The sequence below is a fragment of the Polistes canadensis genome, unplaced genomic scaffold (assembly GCF_001313835.1).
Source record: "Polistes canadensis isolate GaletaPanama2010 unplaced genomic scaffold, ASM131383v1 scaffold_160, whole genome shotgun sequence".
NCBI classification, from domain to species: domain Eukaryota; kingdom Metazoa; phylum Arthropoda; class Insecta; order Hymenoptera; family Vespidae; genus Polistes; species Polistes canadensis.
Genome location: NW_014569707.1, coordinates 239,586 through 263,362, shown reverse-complemented (window position 1 = coordinate 263,362; position 23,777 = coordinate 239,586). Strand labels below are relative to the sequence as shown.

At 29.3% G+C, this 23,777-nt stretch overlaps 5 protein-coding genes across 16 annotated transcripts in view; 3 read left to right on the top strand and 2 right to left on the bottom strand.

Moving 5' to 3' along the window:
• Positions 1–199: 199 nt before the first annotated feature.
• LOC106789018 (regucalcin-like) lies at positions 200–2,966 on the top strand. 2 transcript variants are annotated; one of them, XM_014752812.1, is made up of 6 exons: positions 200–457; positions 1,483–1,670; positions 1,742–1,951; positions 2,019–2,231; positions 2,310–2,425; positions 2,531–2,966. In XM_014752812.1, the coding sequence occupies exons 1-6, from the start codon at positions 393–395 to the stop codon at positions 2,759–2,761; spliced, it is 1,023 nt and encodes a 340-aa protein (XP_014608298.1). In that variant the 5' UTR covers positions 200–392; the 3' UTR covers positions 2,762–2,966. The 2 variants fall into 2 exon arrangements, with proteins under 2 accessions (XP_014608298.1, XP_014608299.1); XM_014752813.1 differs by lacking the exon at positions 200–457 and adding an exon at positions 855–1,128.
• A 491-nt stretch (positions 2,967–3,457) lies between these two features.
• Positions 3,458–7,863, top strand: LOC106789009 (exocyst complex component 6). Of its 2 annotated transcripts, XM_014752796.1 has the most exons (14): positions 3,458–3,461; positions 3,644–3,740; positions 4,120–4,285; positions 4,373–4,659; positions 4,745–4,847; positions 4,933–5,175; positions 5,252–5,419; positions 5,490–5,561; positions 5,638–5,772; positions 5,854–6,227; positions 6,312–6,546; positions 6,642–6,783; positions 6,888–7,074; positions 7,156–7,863. In XM_014752796.1, the coding sequence occupies exons 2-14, from the start codon at positions 3,673–3,675 to the stop codon at positions 7,277–7,279; spliced, it is 2,304 nt and encodes a 767-aa protein (XP_014608282.1). In that variant the 5' UTR covers positions 3,458–3,461; positions 3,644–3,672; the 3' UTR covers positions 7,280–7,863. The 2 variants fall into 2 exon arrangements, with proteins under 2 accessions (XP_014608282.1, XP_014608280.1); XM_014752794.1 differs by lacking the exons at positions 3,458–3,461; positions 3,644–3,740 and adding an exon at positions 3,833–4,047.
• Positions 7,864–8,064: 201 nt separating this feature from the next.
• On the bottom strand, positions 8,065–11,439 carry LOC106789010 (eukaryotic translation initiation factor 4B). 2 transcript variants are annotated; one of them, XM_014752797.1, is made up of 12 exons: positions 11,335–11,439; positions 10,992–11,120; positions 10,375–10,559; positions 10,181–10,291; positions 9,882–10,101; positions 9,537–9,782; positions 9,211–9,448; positions 9,078–9,123; positions 8,873–8,993; positions 8,617–8,758; positions 8,419–8,494; positions 8,065–8,341 (listed from the first exon to the last, which is right to left on the bottom strand). In XM_014752797.1, exons 1-12 carry the CDS (start codon positions 11,342–11,344, stop codon positions 8,273–8,275), a joined length of 1,593 nt encoding a protein of 530 aa, XP_014608283.1. In that variant the 5' UTR covers positions 11,345–11,439; the 3' UTR covers positions 8,065–8,272. The 2 variants fall into 2 exon arrangements, with proteins under 2 accessions (XP_014608283.1, XP_014608284.1); XM_014752798.1 differs by having other exon boundaries at positions 8,419–8,491.
• A 684-nt stretch (positions 11,440–12,123) lies between these two features.
• LOC106789002 (probable DNA mismatch repair protein Msh6) lies at positions 12,124–17,336 on the top strand. The gene is made up of 20 exons (XM_014752787.1): positions 12,124–12,405; positions 12,620–12,790; positions 12,869–12,954; positions 13,022–13,300; positions 13,366–13,500; positions 13,559–13,694; positions 13,776–14,053; positions 14,131–14,256; positions 14,341–14,425; positions 14,494–14,684; positions 14,766–14,860; positions 14,919–15,074; positions 15,161–15,318; positions 15,405–15,493; positions 15,585–15,875; positions 15,987–16,202; positions 16,290–16,469; positions 16,575–16,752; positions 16,823–16,974; positions 17,067–17,336. Exons 1-20 carry the CDS (start codon positions 12,276–12,278, stop codon positions 17,322–17,324), a joined length of 3,390 nt encoding a protein of 1,129 aa, XP_014608273.1. The 5' UTR covers positions 12,124–12,275; the 3' UTR covers positions 17,325–17,336.
• A 2,716-nt stretch (positions 17,337–20,052) lies between these two features.
• LOC106789001 (microtubule-associated protein Jupiter) overlaps positions 20,053–23,777 on the bottom strand; it is a 32,749-nt gene continuing 29,024 nt past the window's right edge. For 8 of the 9 annotated variants that reach the window (XM_014752782.1, XM_014752784.1, XM_014752781.1 and 5 more), the window contains 3 exons: positions 23,473–23,496; positions 21,662–21,745; positions 20,053–20,810 (listed from right to left, as the gene is read on the bottom strand). In XM_014752782.1, the coding sequence (XP_014608268.1) occupies positions 20,623–20,810; positions 21,662–21,745; positions 23,473–23,496 (296 nt within the window). In that variant the 3' untranslated portion in view covers positions 20,053–20,622. The remainder of the gene's footprint in view (positions 20,811–21,661; positions 21,746–23,472; positions 23,497–23,777) is intronic. The other variant, XM_014752778.1, reaches the window with a different exon arrangement.

The following is a 23,777-nucleotide window of genomic DNA, read 5'->3' as shown; positions in this document are numbered from 1 at the left end:
ATCAATATGGCAAAATATAGTCAATTGTCGAATAGAAAAGAAATAGAAAAAAAAAATATATTTTTCTTTGACAATTTTCCTTATTTTTTGACAGTAGTAAAATTAATGTAAAATGTAAATACAATGGAAGAAGCAATATCAATATGATTAATTTATGTTCAACACGTTTTGTAAAATATTGATTTTACGCGCTATCAAGTTAATCAACATGTTTGTCCTTTAGTTTCGATTTAATGAGGTGAACGTAAAACTCTATATAAGGATAAAGAATATATTTATTTTAGCATTCTTTCTACTTCGCCCCTCTTAATTTGCGACGATCATAGACAAGCTCGTGTTTCGTGATCACTTCCTTAACTTATTGTAAGATCGAAAACATCAACTTGTTCATTATGTTCGATATTCTTAATCTTTTCTTAAATTTAACTTTGATTTCTACTATTTTTGCACATTCTAGGTAAGTAAAAATAATCAATTATATTACAATTATATTTGAACATTAGAAAAAAAAAAAAACAAAGACTCAAAAATCATCGTAAACTTGTTTCAATACCTAATCGTGTGTTTCTAAACTCCCTGGAATTCATACTTTCTAATTTATCGAATGTGTACAAAAGTATACAAAAATGTATCTATTCGAATACTAATGATTTTTATTTTTCTCTCGCGTTTTCTTATTTAAAAATAATTTTTAAACATAAGCACACACACACACGATACGTTGAAAGAATTTAAAAACCATTTTTTAATAATTAGAAATAAGAGATTTGAAATAACAGAGAATATATGCGGTTTGATAACTATGAAACGTATTATCATAAGATATCTATAAGACGTGCTTCCAATTAGGATGGAAAGAAGTTAAATTGGAGTTCAACGTGATATTCGAGGAGTGGCAACAAGTAGTTTGAAAACGGCTTTACTTGTGATACGACGGAACGTTCATCGTATCCGTCCATACGTTTATTATTAAACCGGTTCTCTTCATCAAATTTAATAATAATTTATTTAATAATACCTTTAGAGTCATTTTACTTTTATATCTTATTTTTTAATAATTACCGATCATTTTTGTTCGAATATATTTGTTATACAATTGATCAGTTTTTTTTTTTTTCAAATGGCTTGGTAAATATTTCCTTCTTACATAATCTGTACTTATTGAATATTCGTAGAACTTGTGTAATAGTATGTCTACAATTTTTTCAAACTTTTCCGACTTCATATAATTGATCTAAAGATGCACTTGCATTTCTTTTTCTTTCTCGTTCCATGCGATAACCTTATAACTTATTTGTCCTTGTTATGTCATTCATAAAAACGAATTTGTGGTATAATCATGTCCGGTTTATCAGTATTATTACTCTTATTATCTTATCAGTTTGTTTTATTTATTTTTTTTACCCACGATATTTTCAAGAAATTTTCAATACCATTTCATATCTAAGTAATTAGAATAATTAGATATATTTATATTTACAGCAAAAATATACCTGAAATTAATGAAAATACACCCGGTTTTACAATTAAAGCGGTGACTAAACCATTTGGACTTTCTGAAGGACCTCATTGGGATCATGGATCTCAAAAATTATTCTTTGTTGATATTATAAACCAATTATTATGCAGATTGGATCCTACTTCTGGTTCTGTTACACATACATACATAGGTATATAATAAATTAATCAATTTAATAGAAGCAATATGATTAATTTTATAAATGATTTGTTTTCTCTTTAGAGAATGGTCCAGTTGGAGTAGCCATACCCGTGGAGGATGATCCTAATAAATTTGTAGCGGGTTCTGGTATCGATTTTACTGTAGTTACATGGGATTCTGAGTTTAATTTAACTAAATCTTCTACCCAAGTCTTAGCTATCGTCGACAAAGAACACAAGGGCAATAGATGGAATGATGGCAAAGTTGACTCATCTGGACGATTTTGGGGCGGTTTGTATTCAAATATAATCTGCAATAATCATAGAATTAAATTAATGACAATAAATTCTTGGAACAGGTACCATGGGTGCAGAAATAAATGGAGAGGTACAACCCAATCAAGGATCTTTCTATCGTATAGGAAAAGATTTTGTACCCCATGTTGAAATATCTCCTGTTTCTATAAGCAATGGATTAGCATGGAATAAAGAAGATGATACATTTTATTATATTGATTCGCCTACACGTAAAATAGCAGCATACGATTACGAGCCTCTTTCTGGAACCATTTGTAAAATTAATATTTAAATATTTGTATTAGACGCAAAATAATGAACACCTTTGACGTCTATTTTGTTATCGTTTCTAGCTAACAAAAGAATAGTCTTTGATTTTGAAAAAAACAACATTACCGAAGGGGTTCCCGATGGTATGACTATAGACACAGATGGTAATCTTTGGATAGCCGTTTTTAATGGACATGTTGTAAGTAAAGATAACCAATTAATTAAAATTAACACAGTTAAAAACACACCTGAATTATTTGATTTAATTAAGAATACGATATTATCGCAAATATATCTTATTTAGGTACTTAATGTGAACCCAAAAACTGGAAAATTAATACGTATAATCAGACTTCCAGCTAAAAGAGTAACAAGTGTTGCATTTGGGGGACCAAATTTACAAAAATTGTACGTTACCACCTCGAGTTATGGATTATCAGAGGAAGAGAAGAAACAACAACCTAAGGCTGGTTCTGTCTTTGAAGTAACAGGTTTAGGAGTTAATGGATTACTGGCTAATTCGTTTCAACTGTAAAATGTTAATATATATATGAATTTAAAAGTAAATCTTTTATAAAATAATATTGCAAATATTCTAATAAATATATGATCAATTATATTCAATGACATAAGTATATATAAACAGTGTTTAAATAACTTTGAATTCATTATTATGTATCAATGTGTATTCGTGGTAAAGTTTTATGTAATTTCAGAAATATATTCGTTTTTCCAAGGTATTTCCTTCTTTGACTCATCTTTATATCGATACCAAATAATTAGTCATTGTAAATTGTTCGTTTATGTAAAGTAGGACAAACTGTATAGATAAATAAATAAATAAGACTTTTTATCCAAATAACAAATATTATCATTACATGTTAAAAAACCGACTTCATAATTAATGAACAACATGACTTGTTTTCTTTATAATAATTCCTTGCAATAATAATATAATGATATACAATAACATTTTTAAACAATCTATCACCTTAAATTATTGTATTCTTGATTGTAAAAAATCTGCCATTATTATATTCTTCACATTTTGAAATATTTCAAACGTGATTCACGTTTGATAGCAATAAAGACATGTTCAGGAATGTATCTCTAGAAAAATTCTAAGGGTGCACTTTCATGATTCAGGAGCGTAATTATAAAAAAATCCAAATGGGGTACCAAAATAAAATAGTTCAATATTTTGGTACTAGAGGGCGCCTTGAACGATCAGGATCGTATGTATATGGGTGGTTCTAAATTTGATAAATGCATAGAATATTTTATTATTTATTTCTATCTACGCTGCATGGTTTTTTCTAACTGAAAACGTCGATTAATAATCATTTATAGGTTAAGATGACGTTTTGCTATAACCAAATTTAATATAATTCTTTGAATAAATGAAATTTTCTCATAGCGTCAACATTAGAAAGGAGTGAAATAAAGATGCAACGTTACGACGCCCTTATACAAGAAATAGAAGCTATTGATGATTATTTAGGACCTACTTTTCGGTATGTCTGTTTTATTTAGGGTTGCATTATGTCATTGAATTTGTATCGAAAAAACGCGCCTACGGAAACTACCCCTTTTACGCAGATGCAAGGTCGAACGTTGCATATGCGCAATGAAAGGGTGGAAACGAGGGCGCAAGTTAAGGGATGAAAAGAAAATGAAATAAAATAAATTAAAATAAAATAATATGTCAAAATTATCGGTCGCTCAAATTCAAAATATTCTATCGAGCGTTACAACTAAGCACGAACATTTTTTGTATGAAATAGAAAAATCAAACGATAATAGTATAAACCTTATTATCAGGTAATACTGTTGCTGTTTGTTTAACTTGGTTTGTCATCCCATTCATTCTTTAATTAGTTTTTTTTCTTGCAGGGCTATTTACGATGGCAATGAATACGAGAAATTTCAGGAGAAACTTGATGAGCGGATCAAAGCTCATGACAAAGATATTGAAAGATTGTGTAATCATCACTATCAAGGATTCATCGACTCCATTCGTGAACTTTTACAAGTTCGTTCGCAAGCGCAACAACTTACTGTTAGTTATGTTTTCTATAAGTTTCTATCAGATATTTCTTTTACGTACTAGTTGCATAACTTGGCTAAGTTGTCGTTAACTGTACAGGCAAAAGTATTAGAACTGGATAAATGTATAACTTCTACTTCGAGTAAGGTCATTGAAAAAGCAGAAGAACTTGTACGGGCACGTAAAGTAGAAAATAACATGGCAGCTGCTGTAAATAGTCTCACTATATGCCTTCCTGTTTTGGCAGCATACGCAAAACTACAAAAACAATTGAAAGATAAACGTTACTATCCAGCCTTAAAAACCCTCGAACAACTCGAACACCATGACCTTCCAAAAGTTACAAATTACAGATTCTCTTCCCAAATAACTCAACAAATTCCACAGTAGGTAGTATTGCAAAAATTGTCAATACTTTAAATAGATATAATATTAAAAGTAATTTCATAACTCTTTATTACAAATTTGTAGATTACGTGAAAACATAAAAGATGCTTCCATGTCGGATCTACGAGATTTTCTCGAAAATATACGAAAACATTCGCCAAAAATTGGAGAGGTTGCTATGAGACACGTAAGTTAAATCTTTCTGATATTATGAAAAGATTAATTTTGTAATAATATGATATAATATATAATGTATCTCGCATTTGAAATAGACTGCTGAGCAATTGGTTATCGAAGCTGAGATTACTGGACGTAAAAAGAAAAAATTACATACAAATTCAGAATCAAGCGACGGAGAGGAAGAATTAAGCGCCCAAGATTTAATGGATTTTAGTCCAGTATATCGTTGCATGCACATTTACACTGTCCTCTGCGAAGCCGAAACATTCAAGACTTATTATAGGAACCAAAGAAAGCAACAAGCTAGACTTGTTTTGCAACCTCCTATTAATATGGTAATTTACAGCATTTGTATCAATTATATTTGTTATGGTAATACATAATTTAAAATATTCTCTTGTCTATGTTTAGCATGAAAGTTTGATCGGATATCAGGCTTACTTACATAGTATCGTTGGCTTTTTTGTGGTGGAAGATCATATTTTAAATACAAGTAATGGATTAGCTACTTATTCTTATTTAGAAGAATTGTGGACTATGGCTTTATCTAAAATAGTCAATTCACTTAGAACGCATTCAGTAAGTTTTCTATTAAATTACATGTATAACTTCAAAAATATTAATCGATTAAATTGTTAAATTTTTTTAGGCATATTGTACAGATGCAACATTAATATTAAAAATAAAAAACTTAATAATGCTTTTTAACACGACATTGAGTGTAAGTAAAATTTGTGATACATGCCTAGTATAAATTATATGATTGTTTATCATTTTCATTCTATTGTAATAATTAGAATTATGGATATTCTGTTGGACAACTTTGGGATTTACTACACGAAATTCGTGTACATTATAATGAAGTTCTTATGCAACATTGGGTTCAAGTATTTCGAGATATTTTAGACGAAGATAGTTTTTTACCATTACAGGTATGGTTAATAGCTTGAGAAAAGAAAAAAAATCATTATACATTATAGGTCATATATCACAAATTAGTTAATTAATTACAGGTCACGTCACAAGCAGAATATGAAAGCATTCTTAGTTCTTTTCCATATCATGACGAAGAATTACAAAAAGCAACAAATTTTCCTAAAAAATTTCCATTTTCAGCCATGGTTCCAAAAGTGTATCAACAAGTTAAAGAATTCATTTATGCTTGTTTAAAATATTCCGAAGATCTCAATTTTACGCAAGCGGAAATAGACGAAATGATTTGTAAATCAACAAATTTACTTTTAACGAGAACATTTAGCGGATGTTTGTCGTCATTATTTCGAAAACCATCTTTAGCCCTTTTACAAGTAGTTCAAATTATAATAAACATGGGCTATTTAGAAAAGTCTACAAAATATTTGGAAGAATTTGTAACTAATATTACTGGGTAATTAATCTTCAGCAAACGTTATCAATAACATTTTAAAAAGCCACGACATTTCAAGGAATTATTAATTTCATATTATTACAGAACGCAGCACGAAGGACAATTAAGTTGTGTGGGTGACAAATCTGCTATGTTTAGAGTAGCTAGGGAAGATGCAGAAACACAGATTTGTGAAAAACTTGAAAAAAAGCTCGACGAATTTTTGGAATTAGAAAATTATGATTGGAATTTGTCTGAACCTCAAGGCCATGCTTCTGGATTCATTATAGATCTCATAGCATTTTTACAAAGTACATTTACATGTTTTACTAATTTACCAGTAAGTATAAAAAAAAGAATGTATATATGTATATACACATGTTAAAATTCATAAACAATTCTATTTAATAATAAATATATCTTTTAAACTTTTAGGATGAAGTTGCACAAGTTGCATGTAAATCGGCTTGTGATCATATAGCAAAAGCTATATTAGATATATTAATTAGCGAAGATGTGAAGCAAATATCAATGGGTGCGCTTCAGCAAGTCAATTTGGATACAATACAATGTGAACGTATGTATTCTTTGTATTTACAGATTAAATTTATTTTGTAGTAAGCAATTATTATATATATATATATATATATATATGCAACAATATATGATTACATTTTACAGAGTTTGCTGCTTCAGAACCTATTGTCGGTTTACCAGAAGGTACATTATTGCAATACTTTAGTCAATTAAGACAATTGTTAGACTTGTTTATGGGCTGGGATTGGCCAACCTACTTTCACGACTATGGTCATGATTCAAGCAAATATAACTTAGTAACTCCGAATATGGCTGTGATTTTATTAGAGAAGTATGTAGCCAAGAGTATAACTTTTTTTTATTATTTATCATCGAATATATATAAATATTAATACGACGTACTCTTTTACAGACTTAAAGAATTCGATAAGAAAACAGTATTTTCCGTACTGAAAAAAAGCGAAAGGGATAAGAAAAAATTGTTGGAAACTGTATTAAAGCAATTGCGTCAATTGGCACAGTCTACTCAACAATAATGATCGATTAAAATTGACATAATATATCAAATTAATACTTTTCTATATAATATAATATATATATATATATTTATATGTATATAGAGACGTATGAAAACTTTTTGCACAGTTCTGTAAAAAACTGTGCAATACCGTTAGTTTTATTAATATTAACTAATTTATTTTACTAAAATATTATAAAAAAGAATTGTAGTTTAATTTATACGAAGTAGAGACAAGGTAAAATGATAAATCTAAGATTATGTAATAAAACTTCGAAATATATATGTATGCGAACGTAAACGTTATTTTCTCCAACGCGTGCAATTCCTTATTATATTATAATTTGAATTGTTCAACGGACACAGCGTAGCACAAAGTTAATTCGATTAACAAAGGTGTTCATCTTTTGTTACTTTGATTTTCTTTTTTATCGATGATATATGAAAACATCGTACTGTATCGTAAAAAATACTATAACACAGTATCTGGCATAACTGTATCAGTATCGATATATTATATTGTAAATAAGATACAATGTACAACAACTCTACAACAAATAAAATCCCAATTCCTATTTCGTGAATGCAATATTTATAGAATTATTATATATGTATATAATTATATATATAAAATGTATAATTATATATATATATATGTATATATATATATATAAGGTATTGAAATAATAATTCCTTTTTAATATAGTTGTATGAAAACTTTTCCTCGTTGATTTAGTGACACAAAATATATATATATATATATACGTATTCATATTATTAAATATAAATCAAATACACAAATAGAAGATTGATAATTATATTCGGAATAATAAAATAGATTAAATATATATATATATAAATCAACAAGAATTCCTGTAAAATAGTACCAAGAGAATATGCCTTGCTTTGTGAATCAATGGGATACGTAGTTTTAATTGTAAATCAAACATTAGTAATATATGCATATAGACCAATTAGCATGCTCGTGGCATGATAAATTATGATGATACGACTAATCTTCAATTATGTCAGGATCCGCGTCATCAGGTAACATGGAATACTTGTTGGAAACGACAAAATTCTGAAATAAAATTTCCATCATATATACATCTTTTAATATATATGTAACAATATTAAAAAAAAATATATTCTACTCACTGGAGCTTTTTCGTCTTTTGCCTTGGGCATTCTATCGAGTTCATCCTTCTCCTTATCTCTATCCTTTCGTTCCCTGCTATAGTTTATTTTTATAATAAAAATGCAATTAACTTAACATCATACTATGAAGCATATCGTACAATATCTAAATGTAAATATCTTGTTCCATGATTTACAAGTAAATGAAATAATAATTACCTATCTAAACCACGGCTATCAGTTTTCTTTATTGGTGGCGGACCACTGCGAGAATTGGAATTTTTGGAATCACCTTTAGAATCCCCTTTGGAACCCCCTTTAGAATCTCCTCTGGAATCCGCTTTAGAATCTCCATGTTGATCTGACACACAAACAGCACGCTTAATTGTATCCAGTGTGTTTCTTTTTAGCAACAATATTTATAGAAACTAGAACTACGTATATAGCTTTTTTTTAAATACAAAGAGAAAAATACCAGGACGCGCAGTAGTCGAGTGCTGACTTTGAGCTGTCGCCGATTTGTCGCCCCATTTTTTCTCCCCATCTGATCTCCATGTTTCGCGACTCTTATCCTTTTCTTTATCATCGCGATCCTCCTATAAAATAAATCCAATCGTTTCATTTTATTTTTCGTTGTAATATAATAAGCAAATAAAATTTGTTTATAAAATAAAACTCACTCCATTCCGACGACCCCATATACCTTCCTTGCGTTTTTCGTTTTCTCTGTAATTGGAAAGGTTCAAAGAAAAATGTTATACAAATAATTAGAAACATTTGTAAAATGATATTAAAATAGTATACCACACTTACGCTTCATCTTTCAATCTTGACTCTGCATATGATTTAGCGAGACGCTCTTCTATTTCTCTCTCTCTGGCAGTAGTATCGACAGGTTTGGCTGCACCAAAAATATTAGTAGTAGTAGGCACAGATGCGGAGGAAGTAGCTGAAGTTGTCGATTCAGATTTTTCATCTTTAGTACTTAATGGTTCGATAGGCTTGGTGCGAGGCTGCAATTGTAACTTTGGTCTGGTTCGTGTTTCAGCGGCTACAATTTAATAGTATACATTAAAAAATAACAATATAAATATTTGAAGTTTCAATGTAATTAATAATATGTTCTTATATTGACTTACGCTTAGTTTCTGAATTTCCTTTTCCATCTTTACGACCATCGCGTTCCCAATCTCCATAATCGCGACGTGGACCAAAACTGCTACCTCTATCTCTATCGCCATCTCTATCTCTACTACCACCTCTGTCACCATAGCGTGACCATTCTCTATCCCTATCGTCATCTCTAAAACCTCTATCCTTGAACGCAGATCTTCCTCTGTCATCTTCGCTTCTATTACGCCATGCTCCAGGCTTATCATCAGTAACTATAATAAACATAAAAAGAGACAATTTTTAAAACATATTTCTTTGTTGTTTTAATACAAAAATATATATTAAAATATAATATTATATTTTTTGCATACCTTCTCTTTCTCTCTCCCTTTCCCTATTGTCATAAGGTCTACGATAAGAATCACCTTCTGATCCTGCGGGTTCATCCCTAGGCCTACTTCTCCAATCCCCAGAAGTACGTTCAGGATCATCATAGGTATCCCTGCGATTATCTCTTCCTAAACGTCCACCACGTCGTTCATCGTTATTGCTGTTTGAAACTTCAATACGAATACGCCTAGTTTTCATAGTCTACAAATTATAAACAAATATTTAAAATATTATCTATTAATCTGGATATTAAAAGAAGGTATTTTATTCGTTGTCTTACAGTATTTGTCATAGAAAGAGCATTAATTAAACTTTGACGGTCTTCAAATTCAACATAACCGTATCCTCTAAGTTGTTTATTTGGATCTTTAGGTAAACGCACGCTGGAAACCTAAAAAGTATTAAAATCACAAAATGAATATATGATCAAGTAGACAAACTGAAAGTTTTTTAATAAAAAGAAAATCAATGAACCTTCATTTCAGAAAAAAATTCAACAAGATCATCTTCATCTACTTCATAAGGTAAACTAGTTACATATGCAACAAAAGGAGGATTTGTAGGAATATTTTCTTCGTCGATACGCGAATCTCTTGCTGCTCTGGGTGCAGTAGGCAGAATAACTGGTTCTTTATTACTCCTTGAAGTATATCCACCTTCTATAAAATAAAAAACCATTAACAAAAATAATTCATTACAACGGAAGAAATGAAGGAAACAACTTTCTCCTCCATATTCTCTTCCATATCATTTAGTTAATTGTTATATTGATTAGACATTGTTTTATCTTTATTGGATGTATGAGTCATACAAATCTCTTTATCTAGTTTATATTAAACTTTGGAATTTAATATTTGAACATTTTAATGCTATCCATTATTTTATCTACTATCTTTCAATTATATATTTTATACTATTCTTAAAATAGTCTTACTATCGATTAAAATTATATCAAAAATTAACAGAAAATTAAAATAGAAATAATACCTGTTATATGCACATATATATATATATATACAAAAAAAAAGGAAATTATTTTTGACATAGATTATTTGATAATGATTAATTATAAATGTATAATGTTCGCATACCATGCTCATCTTCGACATCATCGGCCCAACTCGTTGACTTCAAAGGTATGGTAGGGGTTCCACCACCATCAGCCAAAAATGACATCAAATCGACGGTTTTACAATTTTTCTTTTTTTTACCTTTTTTACCTGAATAAATGGATTAATTTTATATTTAAAATGTATGAAATGTGGCATTAACGGTGTATGGTACAATATTGAAAGCATGGTGCAATTTATACAAAGTTTGGTTAGGTTCGTGTAAAAATCATGCTAACGTTGCGCAGAAAACTTTAAACAAGTGAATCTATATAAAATAATATAAAGAATTATGTAGATAAGGTGTTCTAACGAATATATTTACCTGCAGACATGGTTGTAACGAAGATTATCAGAAATACAAATGAGTAACTACCACGCCAGCCCACTTGGTTAACTTCAGAATACGTAAGGCATGAAGTGTACTTTGAGAAAGGACACTATGCACGGTAATATCGATACTATCGATTTTGTGTTCTTCTCGATAGTAGTCGAAACCAATCGAACTTCCGTAAATTTAAGCCAATAGCTAGCTCTACTTTTCAATTCGTTACGTCATTTCCTTTTTCAACCAATGACAAAGTACAGATGCTTATTAATATAAATTTTAAAGAAACTAGATTCGATAATACAAAAAACTATTTGCTTATTTGCAAATTTTCATCGTGACTATGAAAAACTACCCTTAATCGGAGATCTGATTGGCTGAAGACAAAATATCTGCATTTTGATTAGACGACAGAATAAATTAATACAAGTGGCGCGAATCCAATAGAATTTAAACAGAGTTAAGAAATATGCAGATACATGCATTAAGGAAATTAAAAAATAATACAAAAATTTGAATGATAATTATAGATTTTTATGCAAATGGTGCCCACATATATGTAAATGGAATAGACACAATGTTTTTAGTACTTATACATCAGAAATGATAAAAATAAAAATATTGAAAATTTGTTGTTGTAATTCATAATTTTTCGGAAGCCTTTATTGATGATTTATTTTCCGAATAAATACTACGAAATGCTCTCTATAAATATAATTGATAAATAATTTATTTTTTGTTTCTATTTATCTAGGGAAAAATGTACCTGATCGATCAGGTATTACATCAGAGAGATGGTCAAAATTTTGCCGCGATTTTGGCCTCGTGTGGTCGGAAGAGAAGTATGAGCGTCGTACGAATTAGAAGCTAACGAATAATTTCCAAGAAATTCTATTTAAATTCTCTAACTATTAATTACTAATTAAAAATAGAAAAAAATGTCTAAAATAAATACATTGTACAATTATTTTACATCACCAAAGACTGTTAAACAAAAAGATAATAAAGATAATAAAGTTACGAATACTGAAACACCAGGAACACCAAAAAGTGGACGAAAGAACAAAGGTTTGTAAGCTAAAATATTTGTAGATCGATTTCCTTAAATTATGAATACATTTATTTATTTTATTTATTTATTTCGAAAGAAATATATATTCAGCATTATAATTCTACTATTATTTATTGTTATTTAACTTATATTGCAAGAAATTTTAATTATAAGTATACACATATAAATCTCCTTGTTGATGGACTGCGAATGGACAATTCTTTTTTATAGAACAGAAAAAAATAGAAGAAAAAGAAAATCGTCAAACTGATATACGCAAAAGAAATTGGAAAAATGAGGAGTCGGATGATAACGAAGAAATTGTACCGGTTCAAACCAAACGACGTAGAATTATTATACCCGATGATAATAGCGAAGATTCTGGGGATAGTTTTAAACCAGGTACCTGTTCTTTTTTTTTTTATTCATAACAACTTTGTAATGCTTATCAAGTCATTTATATTTTATACATGTATTTAGATTCAGCAGATGACGATAGCGAATCTGAATTATCTGAAGGTGTTACAGAAAGTGAAATAGATACTCAAGAAGAAGAAACTCCTGAGGTTAGTAGAGCATTCAAATTTAAGTTCTTATTTTTCTTTTTATATTAAATGTTCTTTATTATTTTAGAAGAAACCAAGAAAGCCTGTAATTGCCAAAGGTTCACGTAAAGGAAAAACAGCACCCAAACAGTCAGGGAAAAAGGAAATAAAATCAATTACTGCATCCCAATCTCAGGAACAATCAACAAGTGTACCTGTTACTCCGGCAGATTCATGGCCTCACTTAAAATATGATTTTCTTCAACCTGATAAAAGAAGAGATATTAATAGAAGACTACCGAACAATCCAGACTATGATTCTAAGACTGTTCACGTTCCATTGGATTTCCTTAACAATCAGACACCTGTAAGATCTTTTATTCTTTATAAATATAAAATGTTTAATATAATTTTAATAATTATTTTCCATAGGCCATGAGACAGTGGTGGGAAATCAAAAGCAAACACTTTGATTGCGTTCTATTTTTCAAAGTTGGAAAGTTTTATGAATTGTATCACATGGATGCAGTTACTGGAGTTAATGAACTTAATCTAACATACATGCGTGTAAGTTGATAGAAAGAAGTAAACAAAACTATCAAATTTCTAATTATTTTTCTTACAGGGAGAATTTGCACATTCTGGTTTCCCAGAAATTGGATATGGACGCTTTTCAACGAGTCTTATTGAAAGAGGATATAAGATTGCACGTATTGAACAAACTGAAACACCAGACATGATGACACAACGTTGTAGTAAAAGTAAAGGATTATACCAAAAGATATTTTATAAATATATAATACATATGTTTTATATTAAATGATATTTATTTTATTTTTTAGTGTCCAAAGTAACTAAATACGACAAGGTTGTAAAACGCGAGATTTGTCAAATAAGTACAAAGGGTACTAGAGTTCATACTCCTTTGGAAGTTGACGTATCTACACCTAATTCTAATTATCTTCTCTCTTTGGTTCAAAAATGTAAATCAGGAGTAAACAGCAGTTTTGGAGTATGTTTCATAGATACAACGATTGGTGACTTTCATCTTGGAGAATTTGTGGATGATTGTCACAATTCCAGACTATTGACCTTATTTGCACATTATCCACCAGTCCATGTAAGTGTATATTAATAATAATTAATAAAAATAATAGTATAACATTCATTTCTTATCGTCCATATTCTTATTTCTAGATTGTTTACGAACGCGGAAATTTATCACCAACCGTATTGAAAATTCTAAATAATTCAATGGCAGTTGCCTACAAGGAATCTCTACAACGCGATGTAGAATTTTGGACTGCAGCAAACACGTTGAAAGTAAGATTAATAACATTATATTTGCTTCTTTTTCTGTTAATCAAATTGACGATGCATTAAGTAATATGTATTTTTTAATTGAAGTATCTTCACGAAGGAGAATATTTTAAAAAAGAGAAAGATTCAAGTTTTGTTTGGCCTGAAGGTTTACAACCTTATTTAAGTGAAGGTATGTATGTACAATTTATATTAAAAAATATTTCTACGAACGTGTGTTCTCATAATATGAATTTATAGGAGATAGTTTGGGTTTAACTCCTGCTGAAGATACAGAATTAGCAGTACGTGCTCTTGGAGGATGCATATATTTACTTAAAGAGTATTTACTCGATCAACAATTATTGGCACAGGCACAATTTAAGACATATATACCACCTGATTTTTTCAATGACAATGAACGTACAGAAACAAAACTTATGAATAATATGGTACGTATTTTGTTAAGATACCATTTACATATATCAAACTTATTTGTTTTTTTATTTTATTCACAAATTAATTTTGATCAGGTGTTGGACGCCATTACAATCAACAATCTACGAATTTTTGGAGAAGGTTCTCTTATGAAAACATTGGATTATTGTGCAACTGCATTTGGTAAAAGGTAAAATTATAATATCTATTATTACCTTGTTTGATTTACATTGAATTTAATAATGCAGGTTATTACGAGAATGGATATGCAGACCATCTTGCCGTAAAAATATTATAAAAGAGCGTCAAGAGGCTATACAAGAATTAATGGGAAAAGTGAATGTAGTGCAGTCTATTCGATCTGTGTTGTCGAATCTTCCAGATTTAGAAAGATTATTAAGCAAGTGAGATATTAAATATTTTATTAAAATCTATCAAACATTATTAGCGATATTATTTTTATTGAATTTATATATATATGTATTTTTAGAATACATGCATTAGGAAATAAAGCTAAATTATGGAATCATCCTGAAGGAAGAGCAATAATGTTCGAGGGTCAGACGTACTCGAAAAGAAAGATCATGGATTTTACTACAGCTTTAAATGGATTTGAGAAAGTATTGGAGATTATTGATTTGTGTTCTGGTATGTATTCAAGTTTAAAGTATTGAATCGATACTAAATATTCATTCTTTTTTGGTAATACTATCTTTTTCTTTTCTTTTTGTCAGATTTCAAAACTAATTTGATAAGTCGTTGTACCAAATTTGAGCCGGAAGGAGAATTTCCTCATTTGAGAGAGACGCTCGATTATTTTAAAGTAATTCAATTATACGATAAATATTTCAACATCTTTTATTTTTGTTTTCTTTTAAACACCACGGCGACCAAATAAAATATTTTATGTGCAGACAGCATTCGATCACGAGGAAGCAAAGAAACAAGGATGTATCGTTCCTAAAAAAGGAGTGGATGACGAATATGACTCAGTGTTATCTCAGTTGGAAGAAATAAAGGAAGATTTAGATGCTTACTTAGCAAAGCAAAGAAAACATTTTGGCGTTAAGGTAACATTCTTCGGTCACGACAGAAAAAGATTTCAGCTTGAAGTTCCAGATTCTCAAATAAAAAAAGTAGGATCGGGATACGAATTAACATCCCAACGTAAAGGCTTCAAGCGTTACTATACCGCGGAAGCAAAAGTAAGTTTTTATTTTTCTATCATTAGTTTTAAATTAATAAAAACTTTAAATAAAAGCATAAGCGAATAAAGTAGAGGAAATTGACCACTGAATATTTTTTTTTTTTTTTAGGAACTTTTAGCAAGACAAACGAGCGCCGAAGAAACTAGAGACAAAGTTTTGAAGGATCTGAACAGACGAATATTCGCCAAGTTTAGCGAGAAGTATGATATGTGGCATATGGCTATTCATAAAATAGCCATTTTAGATGTTCTCATATCTCTTGCCGAATATGCTCATAGCGGTGATATGTGCATTCCAGAAATTCATGATGCGAACAATGGTGAAGTAAGTAGAAGATATCGTATCAAAATATAACAACATAAACTTTAAACAAGAAATCTATTTATATTTGTAAATGTGATGTACGAACAGATCTTCATCGATATCAAAGATGGAAAGCATCCGTGTATATTGTCAGATAACTTTATTCCCAATGATACTTCAATTGCTAAAGATCAGACAGCTTCGGTAATTATTTTAACCGGTCCAAATATGGGTGGTAAATCGACTCTGATGCGTCAAATAGGATTGTTAACGATCATGGCACAAATAGTAAGTCTTGTATCAATTTAATATTTTAAGAACAAACGCTTTTTTATATATATATAATGAACTATCAATAAAATTGTACAATTAATTTTGTTTTTAATCTTTTAGGGTTGTCACGTACCAGCAAGTTCATGTAATCTAACATTGGTGGATCGTATTTTTACAAGATTAGGAGCAAACGATGACATTCTAGCTGGCCAGAGTACATTCCTGGTAGAATTAACAGAAACTTCTGCAATATTAAAACACGCCACACCTTACTCTTTAGTTTTGCTAGACGAATTAGGTAAGATTAATCGATCATTTATTTGATACATTGTGATTTAAAAAATAAAAAAATATTAATTATTTTATAGGTCGTGGTACTTCGACGTATGATGGTACAGCAATAGCTGCGTCAGTTGTTAACGAACTGACGAAGTTAAAATGTCGTACATTATTTTCAACGCATTACCACTCATTGGTAGAAGATTACAAAAACAATCCAGACGTAACATTAGTACACATGGTAAATAATTCAATTCCTATTCGATTTATTATAGAAATTTAAAACGTAGACAAAGTATTATTTGTAAAATTGTTATTTTATTATTTTTCTAGGCATGTATGGTAGAAACTGAAGAAGAGGAAGAAGTATCTCAAGAAACTGTTACATTTTTATATAAACTCAGCGAAGGTGCTTGTCCTAAGTCTTATGGATTCAATGCAGCAAGATTGGCTGGTATTCCACTTGCTATTACAAACAGATCACGTGAAATTGCTAAAAAAATGGAACAGGAAACTATTAACAAACACCTCTTCATTAGTCTCTGTAAAGCTAATGAGTCTGAGATAAGAACTCTTATTGCAAGTATTTAAAAAAAAAAAAAACAAAACACGAAGAATGAGTTATTAAATGATTAAAAAAAGATATTAGATATATGTATAATGTATATCGGGTAAAAAGAATTTTGAACGAGAAATAAATTTAGTAATATTTGTCCGTTACCAATATCGTTATGTTGTAATGTGATATACAAGTACAAGTACAAGTATACGTAACTTTGAATTTATTTATAATTCTTTTTTGTCGCGTATATGTTAATTTTTTTACTCATTATTTGCATTACTTTATAACTTCTCGTACCTTATTATACTATGTTATTAATATTTTGTTTACGATTTGAAATTTTTTTCGTCTTTTTTTAAAACATTTTGCATAAAAATAAATTAATTGTAACCGTATTTATGTTATATGCTATATTTTTTTTACTTAATAAAAATTTTTGGTACCAAATTATGTATCATGCTACACAGGAGCTTTTTTTTTTTAATGTCATGTATATACAAATGATTATATACTTTCAGGGATTTTTTTATATAAAATAAATGTATAAATGGGTTTGCCTAGTTTTCCAGGCGTTTTCGACAAACTGTACGAATAATTATTAAATAAAAAATTGTCCAACATTAAAACGCAGTTTTGTTGGCAGAGATTTTTGATTGTAAAGTAATAAACCCCGCGACAGAGCAAGATAATTTAAAACACACCATGAAAACTGACTAAATACACGAAAAATGTTTTAACAATAAGAATCACTTGCAAAGAGATAATTATTGCTTACAAAACTTTATTAATCAATGCCAGAATACAAAAAGGCTTTTCTTCATGACTAATTACGATGCATTACAAATGATATAACTTTGCTCACACCAAACGATTGCATTAAAAAAAAAAAAGAAAAAACTTGGTGAATAGAAGGAAGAGAAGAAACGATACACGTGTGTGTATGTGTGTTTGTGGTGTGTAAATATTGCTGTGAAAAATAATAATTGTAAAAAAAGAAAAACTAGATGAAGAGAGATAGGAATAGAGAAATAAGAAGAAGAAGAAGAAAAAAAAATAGATAAAGATAAAGCTTAAAAGTATAACAGAATAGAAGAAATATTTGTAAATAGTAATAATAATCCGCTATATATATATCCCAATACGAATATGTGAGGATATATATTATAAAAAGCAGATAAGGAATATGCGATACATGATTTTAACGACGGGTAAAATATTCCCTCTATTCGTAAATATACTCACATATTAAATTCTAAATGCGTGCCCTGAATTAGAGGAAATCGATTGCGGTAAAAAAGACAAATAATATAATCATAGTAATTATAATAATAGTAATAATAGTAAATAGTAGTAGTAGCAATAATAATAATAATAATAATAATAATAGTAAGTAAGTAATAATATTAATAATAATAATAATATTAATAATAGCATTCTGTTACATATATAAATAATCAAATACGTACAAGAATTGATATCGTTTTTACGTATACTTCATTTCAATTGAAAAGTTCGTCAATATATAACATGCAAACTCATTGGATATAATATATTTATATATCATAGACCGATTAATAATAATTATAAGAGATGTGATCGGCCCTTTTGTCTAATTTTTGCATGTACCATTATCTTCCATGCACCACAAAAAAGTTTACAATTAAGAAGGCACGGAGATTAATAACGCACTATATAGCGGTTTAATGGGTTTAACGCATCATGTACTTTTATTTTAGATATTATCACATGACTAATTCTAGTACACAGTTCTCTTGAAGAAAAAAAAAAAAAAAACAATGGGGTAAGGGGGGAGAGAATCCGCGACGACTGCGACTTTTTTTTCCTCTTTGATTAATTCTTTTCTTTTTTTTTAAGCTTTTTCCTTTTTTTAAATTTTTTTTTTATTATCATTTTATTATTTTTTTCTTTTTTTCTTTTAATTATACTTAGGAGAAGATTATAAGTTGATTTCGTATGGTTTTTTTTTTTTTTTCTTGGGAAAGTGGGGAGAGGGAGGAGGGGGGCGCGGGATATTTTCTTTTTTTTCTTTTATTAATTAATTTTTTTTTTTAAATTTCTATATGCCCTCTTCGCGTCCACGCCTGTGTGCGATCTAATTAATTAATTAATTTTCATTTATTTATTTATTTATTTATTAATTCATTACTTTTGATCATTACAATCGAGAATATCGATTAAACCACTGTACTAGAAATGATTTATTCTATTAGTTTAAGTCTCGATTAAGTCAGGATTAAATTCTAATAAATGATCGCGACGAGAGGGATGATTAAAAGGGGGCGGGCAACAGGCCTTGCGATTTTTCGTCACTTTTTTTTTTTTGTTTTTTATTTTATTTTATCTTTAAGGCCGAAATGTAATTATTAGACGAGAATTACGAAGGAGGAGGAGGAGGAGGAAGAAGAAGAAGAAGAAGAAGAAAATGATGATGACGATGATAACAAATAGGAAATTGGGTTTTTGGTTCTGCTTCTCTTGGAAAATCTAAGTTTTAGGAAAAACGAGAGAAAAATAAGAGGAAGATAGATAGAGACAAGATGAAGAGGGATGATCAACAAAATTTTCGTTTTTTCTCGTCCGATGGATTTATCAAAGTGTACTATATATATATTTATATATATATTTATGTATATAATGTATAGTAGCAATTTACGATTAAGTTTATTATTTCCATGTTATGAAACTATAAGCCGAGAATAATATTAAATGAATTGAACGATCAATGAACAGTATTACTTTTTTTTTTTTTTTTTTTTTTTTAATTACTATTATTATTATTGGTTTTTTTTTTCTCTTCCTTTTGACTCGACGACCAGCTAGATTATGCAAGTTTTTCCAAAAAGAAAATAGAAAGAAAAACGTCTAATTAATTTTGGATGGCTAGTGTTGTTTTTTTTTTCTTTTTTTCTTTTTCTTGACTTTTTATCCTTTTTATAGTTTGCCCTGCAAATTTGTAGAGAGTTGTTACAAAATGCTTGTGTGTCTATTTTTCTTTCATCATTATTTTCACGATACAGAATAGAACTTTACGACAAGAGTCGAAATAAGAGATGGTAGTAGAGCCTTGTATTTGTTATTATTTTGTTGTTGGTTGTTATTTTTTTGTTTTTTGTTTTTTTATATTATCATAATTTTATTCTTCTCTTTCTTCCTTTCTTCAATCATTGACACGCCAAATTTTGTCTTTTAGTTCATTCTCTAGGATGGAAAGGGATGTTATGTTGTTGTTGTTGTTTTTGATGGTGGTGGTGCTGCTGCTGTTTCCGTTGCTGCTGTTGGAAAGATGATGGGATCCAACAACCCTTTTTACCAAAGCCCAGATGAATATCCACCAGGTGGGACACGGGTACGCGTTCCTGCTGGTTTTCCTGTTGGCGACGAACCATTCGATTTCTCACCTATGCTGGAACTTGAGCTACCTGTTCCATTCTGCATCGCTGATCCTCCATTCTGCGTCTCAGACGTATACCCGGTTCCAGTTACTGGATTACCATCTATAAATAGAATTTTTGTGACATTTTCTTTTCAACTTTTGTATATATAAATATATTCCTATAGATTTTTCTAATATTTCAAAATTGCGCGACGTGGATTCGCGCTTTATTATATATTTCTGCATACGGAAGCTTCCTATTCGGATCGTTTGGAATCTTTAAAAAAGAAAAGAGAACGTTTATATATATTATAATATAACGTTTAGGGTATAATGAGATTAATGGTCACACGAGGTAAATAATTCAATCATTTTACTTCATGACAATAAAAGGGTATATATATATAAAGAAAAAAAAAACCAAAAAAACAGAAAATTAAGAGTTGAAAAGAGATAGATAGAGAGAGAGAGTTAAAAAGTATGAAGCAACACACTCGGTACATAGAAAAAAAAACAAAGACAAAAAATTAAAAGCGAATATACATATCCGCGTTACGTTTTTCTCATATTCTACGTCACACCAAATTGTTCACGCAATTAATTTATTCTTAATTATTACATTAAAACTCTCATTGTTTTTTTTTTTTTAATTAAACCACATTACAAGAAAACAAAAAAAAGGTAAAATACTATTTACCGCGATTTTTCTTTACTATAAAACTTACTTTTTTAATTACCGTCTACTACGAAATAAGCTGGAGTCAATCAAAATGGCGGAAGTCAATCAAAATGGCAGCAAATTCGCGAACGGAGTGCAACAAGACGTATTATGAAGGTGCGGACAAGGATAAAAAAAGAATGGGCAAAATTTATGAACGGGGAAAAAGGAATACGATGATGATGATGATGATAAGTATAATAATAATAATATTGATGGTGGGAGGAAATAATATTGGCAAATGTAAAGGTTACCTCTACACCTTCGTGTGCGCCTCAATGGCGTCACGTCGACTCCGTCTCCGGTGACCGGATTGCGTGGCATGCAGGACGCTCCTCCTGCCAGGATTTTCGACAGGATAACAGGAACGGAACACGCCAAGTTTTCAGATAGAGCGAGCGAGAGATATCATCCGTTGCCGCACGTTAAGCAATAGGACACGTACCAGAAATTCACCATCACCGATACCATGCATCATCGACAACGTCATCACAAAACACAGAGACAGAGAAACAATCGCATCCCCCATACGTTAGTGTTTTATGAATGCGATAGTTTGTTGTGTGTGTGTGTTTTTTTGTTTCCGTACAAACGAGTAAAAAAAAATAATACAATTATTTATAATATATTACATATTAATAGACATATTTTTATATAAACAATACAAAAGAATATGTAAATTTATATTTTAAATGGAATAAGATGAGATTATATATGTTATCACAATTTTCACATATCAAATTTAAACACCTGATCTTATATTACACTTTTTAATATTACAAATGTTTATACGCGTTTGAAAAAACGATAATGATTTTAATTTATACTCCTTTGTCTGGCTATAGGAGTTATATTACAGTTATGATAAGAATACAAAAAACAATGAATCATATTTATTGTACTATTTAGAAAATATTATTCAATTTTATAATCATCGGTCGTGTAATCTATTGATTTTATCTTTGTCATCTTAACTTACTCGTCTGTCCGAAAAGATTTTTAACGAGAAACAAAAAGAAAATAATAAGATTAATGTAACAACATGTAATACTAGATTTTGTTTTTTTAGTGTATTTATACTAACAATAAGATAAGCGGGTGAATGCGAAATAAGCAACAAAATGTGATTTGATTATTGAAATGAAAATAGCGAGGATAGAAATATTTGTAGAGAAGTATGATGAAGATATTATCTCTCTATGGAAAATGTTAGAAATTGTTTTAGCTATTCTCTTTGAAATGATTTTTCAACGAGACCAGGTGTGTTTTAACGAGTCGACCGAAAAAAAAGAAAATAATTGCTCGGACACGGTGTTAATAAAAATATCAACGTGAAAATGTGTACATATGCAATATACAAGTATATAATGGCGTTGTGCTTTCACTTAAACACGTAAAAAAAAAAAAAAAACATTTTTAATGTCAGTAAATAACGAGCCAAGCTCGTGAAATTTTATTTGACAAGCGAACGCGTTCCATGTGTGTTATTAACATTCTCTTAGCTAGAATGTAAAATAAAAAAAAAAGAAAAGAAAAGAGGTGTCAATTCAAAAATCAAATAGAAATTGTAAACGACACGACAACGAAGATTAAATATATATATTTGTATGTGCTATTGCGAATGCATGTGATTAAAAAAAAAAAAAGAAAAATAAATTTAATACAAATAATAATAATAAATGATGATGATGATGATGATGATAATAATTAATCATCTAACTCAAAATATGTGTTTCCGTTTATATTGTGGCAGGCCCTACACTGTTTTACATTTTGTTAACGATGTAAAAATTATGGTCTAAAAATTTAAAATGAATATTTGTATCGATTATTATATTTAATACATGTGTATGCATTTCTAATATAAAAGGAGATATTATTCATGACGAATGATAAATCAAAATTCTATATATATATAGATAGATATGTAAGACTATAATATCTATGTCTAATTGCAAACAAACAAACAAAAAAAAAAAAAAGAGATAAAAATAGAATATGTGTAATAAAAAGGGTGGACAAAATGTTGTATCGTCTACTCAAATATTTTTCGTTGCACACTTACGAAATCGTTTGATTCTCCTAAAAGCTGCTTGCGAACAGTTTAAAGGAAAATTTATTTTTCATTAGATTAATGTGTATTAAGTAAAGTACATATATATCTATACATAAATAAAAAGAAATAAATTGTTGTTTATCTTTTTTTTTTTTTTTTTTAATTTTATAAATCTTCATTCTATAGCAAAAATTTAATATTTGATATATGTTTTTTTTGTTCTTTTTTGTACAAGAAGAAGAATGCAAACCTGATCAAAACTTTGTTTTTCATTGCAGCACAACGATATATTCTTTTAAGTTTTATTTAAATTT